This window comes from Doryrhamphus excisus, linkage group LG12, assembly GCF_037039965.1.
Source record: "Doryrhamphus excisus strain RoL-2023G ecotype Guam linkage group LG12, RoL_Dexc_Guam_v1.1, whole genome shotgun sequence".
NCBI lineage: Eukaryota > Metazoa > Chordata > Actinopteri > Syngnathiformes > Syngnathidae > Doryrhamphus > Doryrhamphus excisus.
The window spans coordinates 20983970-20992996 of record NC_136368.1 but is presented as its reverse complement, the minus strand read 5'-3'; the positions used below and the strand labels follow the sequence as shown (position 1 = coordinate 20992996).

Genomic DNA, 9027 nt, shown 5'->3' with positions numbered 1-9027 from the left:
AGTCTTTATACACGACCCCCGCCTCCCCTCCAAAAAGAAACGAGCATCCAGCAAAGGTGGGTGTGTCTCCGGAGATCAGCGAGTCTGGTTTTTATTCTGTGAAAAAAAATAAAAAAAATAAAGGCCAAAAAAACCTGAACGTGCACAAAGTTTATACAACACAACTTTCTAATTGCATATTTTTCTGTGCACTCAAACGCGTCACGGGTGAGCCACACGTGTGGGGCGTGGCGTAGTGAAGGTCTAGTAAAGTATAAGGAGGAGAGGCGCTTTGGCATCGCCACTAACATCATCCACAGCGCCGGCTGAAGACGCACAGCATCATAACGGGCTTTTTATTTGACTTTTTTTTTTAATAAACCGGGGAGGCGGCTTCTTTCTTCCAAAGGAGAGGTGCACTGGCTGCCGGAGGAGCGCTCTTCTTCACCTTCTTCCTCTCCGGGGGTGTGTTTACTTGTCGCCTTTAGCATCCCGACAAGGGCTGCTAACGCTAGCTTGGAAGGTACTAAATGTTTTTAGTGCTGGTTTCTAACTTGTAAATTGTGTAGCGTTTTTGATACAATTGTACGCATTTGTGTTGGGGAAAAGTGTTTAAAAATAATGTGCCCTGACGTGTAACGTATAGCTGTCATTTCCTGGTCGAAGTGTAGTCGCGTGTTTTTTTTCCTTCTTCTGTCAAGCAGGCTAATTTTTCCTCTAAATATGTCAAATATTACTCTAACGCCAATGAATATATACAGCGGAAATGAATATATATGTATATGACTATATAGACGTTATGCTTGAGGAGGACTGCTCTAGAACATTCTCAGCGTCGAATTAGGTGAGCTGTCGTGCTTTGCGATTTAAGTCAGTCGGCCACTTCTTCCGATGAATTAAAGCAGCCATTGTTCCACACGGCCTTGGTGTTGCCCTGCAACCTGCAACACTTTCTCCATGTTGTCAGAGGAGACAAGTGGAGTGGGGTCGTTCAACCGGCGGCTCGCGGTCCCAAGTACGCTCGTGAATGACAAGCCTCGTGGTGTGGGGGGTGGATACTTGATTAGCATACCTTACAGGCTCGAAAATCGATTCTCAAATCCAAATATATAGATACTTTTTGAGGTAATGTGTATATAGTTACAAGAACAAAGAGGGAAAATACACTACCAGTCAAAAGTTTTAGAACACTCTGCAAGAAAACTTACATTTTTAAGTGTTAAAATGGTCGATATGTTTCAGTTTTTACCTTTGTACCATTTCAAGTTAATCACTGGAGTTGAACGACTTGAATTTCATTGAAAATTGTGCTTGTTCTATTATGCTTATTGTACTTTTCTGACGTATAAATGTTGTTAGAATGTTACATTCACGTGTTAAACGATGCCAAAGTTTCAGATAATGAGGTTTGCACATTTGGAAGTGAGCCATGAAAGAATTTTGGGATGGGTCTGAACGCACTGAACGTCATCGGAATTCCTTATATGGGCATGCGTTGCAGGTAGGCCAGATAGGACAGGTCTGTCCTCCCCACAAAGTGGAGGAAGAATATATCGCTTCTTTTTTTTTAAACAAACTCTCTTCAGTGCAATAGTAATTTATTGACGTCCCGAGTATGTGCGTGGGAACGACATAGCAACAGCGGTGTCACTGTTGCTAGGGAGCCATGTTTACCACCTGCCAATGTGAAATTAACAGGACGGAGACGTATATCCAACCTCCAATGTGAAAACTAACTTCAACATATTTAAGAAGTAACACTTGACGCTAAGTCCGGTCAACTTGCTGGCTAAAGCTAGCATTATTATTATGTTATGGTAGCTGGATATTTGAATTGGTCGTCCTATTCACCGTATAAAGTATAATTTGCTTGCTGCATCAATGTTGGCATAAGATGGATGTCATTTATTGTTTTACTCACCCGATTGATTGGACAATGTAGCCCATCTAAAACAGTCCTGTGTCGCGTGTCATAAACTAGTAAACCGTCAATCGTGTGATTGGTGCATCCACTTTGCACAAGCCTCCTTTTTGCTCAATTTCAGCCAAACTGTCCACGGTGGAATGGATGAACATTAACACTTCTTGACGAAGTTAAAATAATGAACCATTCCGTGAGAATGGGAATGTGATAAGCGGTTCCCATTGATGGTTCAAAGCCCAACTCTAATGAAGGTTGAAATCTCGGTGTGGTGTTTCGCTTTCTAAAAACGTGTCAGTCAGAATAAGTTAGCAGAGTAGCCCTGGTGTAGAGCATACAAGCGTGCTGGCTATAAGTGGGGCATATATTTTCTTTTGTTGTACCATTATACCTTAATGCTCAGGAGCTTAGTTCATAGAAATAGAAGAGCGCTCTGGGTTTGGTGTCTTATTGCAGCAGCAGAAGAAAACCCGTAATACCTGGCCCAGCTCCAGGTTTTTTTTCACTCCTGCAGGAAGTTGGTTGTTGGAAACACCTGACTCTGTGCATCCTGTAGCCGTAAGATAGGACTAATAACATTTGATTAGTCAGCCAAACTGAAGTTGGAGTCAAATGTTTTTCTAGTGTGCTAGTGCCAGTACGTTAAGGTACGTCACGGTGGTTCAGTGGAAAAAAACTCCAGTCGATGCTCGCTTTTTACGGGAGTTACTTTCTGAGACCAGCAATGTGAATCCGTGAACAGCTCATATGTCTATTTTTGACAAAGCGATCGCATCTCCTCCGCTTCTAAACCCTCGTCTTAGCTCGATGACTGACAACTCCAGAACCCTCCGTCACCTCGCACCCTTATTAAGCACATTTTAATGTATGCAATGTATCGTCTGTGAATACATGATAATGTAAGATGTAAGTCATTCATTCATTTTCTACCGCTTATCCTCACGAGGGTCGCGGGTGTGCTGGAGCCTATCCCAGCTGTCTTCGGACGAGAGGCGGGGTACACCCGACTGACTGACTGGTCGCCAGCCAATCACAGGGCATTTTATGTTATTTATATGTTATTTATTTATTTATTTTTCCCATGTCTTTCCAAACATGGCATATGACACTTTGGAATATTTTAAAAATTCTTTGCATGAAGATATTAACCAATCAATATATGACATATATGACAAATCCCGCATGGAAGTATCAAATGAAATGGGACTGTGTATATCTGCTTATATCTTTATTTCACTTTAAAACACTTTATAATAATATAATAGTTGAATGGCTTACCGTGGTGTAAACAACTGCAGTTTCTTTCCGTGTTTCAGTTGTCTTTTTCTCCTGCGGCTTGATTGAGGCAGAGCGACCGAGGGAGAGTGCTGCTCCGTGTGTGAGGGGGTGGGGCCAGGTACAGGAAGCACGCTATATATACTGTGTTTGTGTATATATATTATTATTATTAGCAAGTATGTCTGAAATATACACATTTATACTGTATTTAATCCAATTAAAAAGGATCTTTCATTCTAACAGTTGTTGAAATAATGCTATGAGACGGAAAAATAAGTTCATCCTCTATTGTGGTGAATGTAAAAAAAAAAATTATCGAAATGAGCTGTTGCGAACCGAAGCCCTCCGAAGTTCTCCTAATTTGCATATTTCTCCCTTCTCTTCTCAAAATCTCCTTCTCTCCTCATCTGTCTTCTCTCACAAGACGGGACATGTCCTTCAACTGGACAATGTGTGAAGTGATCAACATAAGAAGTCCAAGTGCAGAAGGGAATGGAATGGCAATTAGTCTGTTCCACAAAGCCAAAGATGTTAACACAAAACATGTTTTTATAGTTTTACTATTATAGTTGCATAAAACAATTCTAAATTCATATGGATGATGAATGAAAGGGATAAATGGCTTTTGAGGGTTACTTTTACCTTAAATGAATGGGGATTGTGGGCTGCACGGCGGTCGAGTGGTTAGCGCGCAGACCTCACAGCTAGGAGACCAGGATTCAATGAATGTTTGGTTTTGGAATTTGGAATTAATGGTTGTTTGTCTATATGTGGCGACCCTCGTAAGGATAAGCGGTCGAAAATTGTCAGAGACGATGTGGCAGTGAGATCATTACGGACACCACCTTCTTGTTTTGCTATGAGTTATTTCTTGATTTCATTGATTTTGCTGCCAAATGTCTTTGCCTCACTTAATTGTTTTAATTGAAGAAGCGCAACATAAAAGTCGTTCAAGTGCAGAGTCCTTGGCTGCATCTTTTTTTTTTGATGCGGGGTGTACAGAAAAAAATTAATCTGGAAAATCAGATCAATTTAAAACTGTGTCTCTGATTACATTTAAGGTGGCATTAACGTAATATGCAGTGCAACATTAATGCAGCATTTGATCTGGTGTGTAGTTAATTCCAAGTGTGATGTTCCCCAATGTAACTTTAGGGATAGTTAGTATTGTTTGACCTGAAGTTGGATGATATCCCATCGGTGGTTTCTTAAGCTGAGTTGTGGTCGGATTCTTGTGATGAAGAACATAGAGTTTGGCTTCTCAAAACTATGTGTTCTCGAAAAATGCCTCCTTGAAAAAATGAAAATCGTGCAGCGATACAACAGGCGAGCGATTGTGCGGCCTGGATTTTTTGTGCTGCAAATGTATTAATTACTCTTTTGAACGCATATTGTACGGAGAAGCCAAACTCGTTACTTTGCCCCACCAACTAAACCGGAACTACGTTCCTCCTCATCGATATCCGATCACAACTTGTTTATGGGATGAAGTGGAGGGTAAATCACCAGTGATGCACAACACGGCTGATAGGAATATCATACAACTCCATGGCAAAAAATCCAAACTATCCCTCTAACCATGTCCCAAAGAAAAGAACCATTTCCGTGAGCATTTTCCCTCTTCCAACAAAATATCTAATGAGGTGTTTTTCTTTGCCTTTGCTGTCTTGCAGGAACAAAAACTGTAGACCACAACATCCTGTAAACGTACAACAACCCGAGTACGGGTTGATAAGCCCATGTGATGCACTGCTAGTGAATTAGACCAGGCGGCGGATACCACAGCTTCCAACCAGACAGCAAACCAAAGCAGAGCATTTCTAGAATTTTCACTCCATTTTTATCGTGTTCCACCCAAGAAGTCTTTTTTCCCCCACTCATGAATAATGGGTCGAATGGAGGTGGCCGATATTGCCGTCGTAGCACTGTACTTCATCCTGGTGCTGGTCATCGGCTTTTTCGCCATGTGGAAAGCCAACCGCAGCACCGTGAGCGGATACTTCCTGGCCGGACGCTCCATGACATGGATCGTGATTGGCGCGTCGCTCTTTGTGAGTAACATCGGCAGCGAACACTTCATCGGGCTGGCCGGGTCTGGAGCAGCCAGCGGGTTTGCCGTGGGAGCGTGGGAGTTCAACGCCCTCCTGCTTCTGCAGCTGCTGGGCTGGGTCTTCATCCCCGTGTACATCCACTCGGGAGTCTTCACCATGCCCGAGTACCTGTCCAAGCGCTACGGCGGGAACCGACTCAAGGTCTACTTTGCCTTCCTGTCTGTGCTCCTCTACATTTTCACCAAGTTGTCTGTGGACTTGTACGCCGGCGCACTCTTCATCCAGGAGTCCCTCGGGTGGAACCTCTACGTGTCCATAGTCCTGCTCATCAGCATGACCGCCCTGCTCACCGTCACCGGCGGACTGGTGGCCGTTTTGTACACGGACGCCCTTCAGGCGGTATTGATGATCGGCGGAGCCTTGACGTTAACCATCATCAGCCTTATCAAAGTGGGCGGGCTAGAAGGTGTGAGAACTAAGTACATGGAGGCCATCCCCAATGTGACTGCCATCGTGGCTGCTGGGAACTACACCTACTCCCCCTCCTGCCACATCCACCCCAAACCCGACTCGCTGCGCATCCTTCGGGGCCCTTTGGATGAGGACATTCCCTGGCCCGGGTTCATTCTCGGCCAAACCCCTGCCTCCATCTGGTACTGGTGTGCCGACCAGGTCATCGTCCAGAGAGTGCTCGCAGCAAAGAACATTGCCCACGCCAAGTGCTCCACACTCATGGCAGGGTTCCTCAAGATCCTTCCCATGTTTGTCATTGTCATCCCAGGCATGATCTCCCGGATCTTGTTTGCGGACGAGATCGCTTGTATCGGACCCGAGCACTGCATGGCCGTGTGCGGCTCTCAGGCGGGCTGCTCCAACATCGCATATCCTCGTCTGGTCATGGCGGTGATGCCCGTGGGACTCAGGGGTCTGATGATGGCAGTCATGATCGCTGCCCTGATGAGTGATCTGGACTCCATCTTTAACAGCGCGAGCACCATCTTCACCCTGGACATCTACCAGACTGCTCGGAAGACGGCGTCCCAGCGTGAACTGCTCCTGGTGGGCCGCATGTTCGTGGTCTTAATGGTGGTCATCAGCATCGCTTGGGTTCCTGTCATCATCGAGATGCAAGGCGGCCAGACGTATCTTTACATCCAGGAGGTCGCTGGCTACCTCACTCCGCCAATCGCTGCCCTTTTCCTTCTTGGCGTCTTCTGGAAACGCTGTAACGAGAAAGGGGCGTTCTGGGGAGGCATGACCGGCTTCACTCTGGGGACCGTACGACTCATCTTGGCTTTTATCTACCGACAGCCTCGTTGTGACCAGCCGGACACCCGCCCTTGGTTCATCATCAACATCCACTACATGTATGTGGCGGCGGGTCTCTTCTGGATCTCGGGACTCGTGGCGGTGGTGGTCAGTCTTCTCACTTCTCCGCCGGATGAGGAGCAGGTCCGCACCACAACGGTGTGGGGGCTGCGCCACGTAGAAAAGGTGCCCAGCAAGGATCGAGAGCAGATGTACAGGCTGACGGAGAAGAGCCGCTGCAACGGCGATGGCAGCCTGCACAAAGATTTACCCGCCGATGTCAAAAAGGAGCGATGTCTGGACGGAGCCGATCTCAAACTCCTGGTCCCTTCCACAGACCACGACCCAGCGACCCCCAGCACGGAGGCGTCCCCTGCCACCACCCCGGCAGACAGATTCGGCAACGGGCAGGTCGAGATGGATGAAGAACGCGGCGACGGCGGCGGCAGCAGCGAGACCAGCCGCTGCATTCGTGCGCTGGACTGGTTTTGTGGCTACAAGGAACCGTCGCAGAACACTCAGGACAAACTCTCCCAGGAGGACACGAGCGTCATAGCGGAGATGCTGCACGAGCCCCCTCGAGTCAAACTCCTGCTTAACTTGGGCTTGCTGTTGGTCTGCTCCGTGGGCGTCTTCATGTTCGTCTTTTTCTCACTTTAATCAACCTTCCCAATCAAATAACCGGTGGGGGGGCTTTTAGGAAGGGAGGCGGAGGAGAAAGCAGGGGGTCAGGAGGTGTCCTGTTACAAACAGATGAATTTATTATATAGCTTTGAGAAGCTCTGTCTGTAATATTTACAGTTGTCTTTTGTAGCTCTCTAACAGGGATCTAAGCTTATTCTAATCATTTTTTTTGGAATGATTAAAGCTTCCCCACCAACAACAACGTACCAATTTTTTGGAGGACTTTACTCGGCACTTGCCTGTTCTTTTTGTACAGCTCTCGTTGTTGTTAATCCTGCACTCTGAACATCTACTGGGATTTTTAGAAATCAATTGAATATTTGCCTTATTTGACATATGCACTTCTTTCTTTTTTGGTCTTGTATTGTCGTGACAAACGTTCTGTGATTAATTTGTTCCTTCTGGTTTGACAGTGACTGTAAGCTTAGGTTCTGCTGTAGCATCCGTACATTTGTGGTATGATTAGTTGGGGTGTAACGGTACATGTATTCGTCATCAAGATTTTTCGGTATGGTACAGAGGATGATCGGGTTTCTACGCAGATCACATTCACATGAGGCTAGCAGGAGTCATAGCTAGTGATAAAGTCTCCTGTTTGGGAACACCTTACCTTCCCGGGGACATACGTCAAGGGGCAACGACAAGCGCATGAAAGGAAAGTAGTATTGTTTGGTAGCGATCAGGACCGAGCGCTACAAGACAAATAAACTGAACCATTACCATTTAAGCTGTTTACACAAAAGCTGAGCAGGCTTTTCACTCTCTTACGATACCGAAAATGAAAGTGAACCGAGGTACCGTGGTGGCCTCCCGTTATGCCCCAAATGATAAGGCCACCAAAGTTGCGTTCTCAAGCTCATGCTGCTTAGAGCTTCTATTAGTAGGGGCGGTCCCTTTTTTCATACTTCAGCCTGGATGTTTGACTTGGTGTATTTCACAAACCAACCATCTCTTCTGTTTAAGGGACCATCATGACGTTTCAATCACCCCTTAGTGCAATTACTATTCAGTTTGGATGTCATCTTGTGGACATTTTTCCCTTCTTAAAATGGAAAGAAGCACAAAACTAGAATTTGAGATTTTGAGTTTATACATCATGTGGTACTTCTTTGTCTGTTTGTGTTGTTAATGGTCTGTATTATTATTTTCCATTGTTATGTGTTACATTTGAAAACCAACAAAAAGCTTTTTCTTATGCACTGCTATAGCATCATAACAAAAAAAAACAAAACAATACTCATGATTGTGTACCCATCTATATTTTCTGCATATCACGAGTGGTGCGTTTAGATGAGTTATTATGTCTGCTACATAATTCCTGACTCCTATCATATACCGAGTGTATCTACTGTGTCCGGATGTACGTTCAATGCACTGCGGTGCTCCATTATCAGTTCAAGTGCATACCACCTTTTACCAAATGTGTCTTAGTGTGACTTGCTAGACTGAAAAATAAGCTTATATATATATATATATATATATATATATTAGAGACATGTGTGCAGTGACATTTTGTTTAAGCCATCTGATTAAATCTAGAATTGCCGTGTTGTAGATTTCCATTTAGCTGCCTATTAATAATAAAAGCACCAGTTATTTGAATGGAACCAGTTCATTGTTTCCATGCGAGACAAAAAAAACGAGTAACAAAGAATCATTGTCGTTATTATTGTATTTTGTGACAGTGTTCAATTGTTTTTTTTTTCCATCAGTCCATATGGTTGAATGACTGGAGGATCGATTGTTAAGAGTTACGATGTTATGGGAAAGAGCTTTAAAATTTTTCATTATTTTTTGAGCGGAAAC

General features: G+C 44.7%; 1 protein-coding gene across 1 annotated transcript; it reads left to right on the top strand.

Annotated features, from left to right (window-relative positions):
• Positions 1 to 254: 254 nt before the first annotated feature.
• Positions 255 to 8620, top strand: slc5a3b (solute carrier family 5 member 3b). Its single transcript, XM_058081284.2, has 2 exons — positions 255 to 502; positions 4852 to 8620. The coding sequence occupies exon 2, from the start codon at positions 5065 to 5067 to the stop codon at positions 7195 to 7197; it is 2133 nt and encodes a 710-aa protein (XP_057937267.2). The 5' UTR covers positions 255 to 502; positions 4852 to 5064; the 3' UTR covers positions 7198 to 8620.
• Positions 8621 to 9027: the final 407 nt, after the last annotated feature.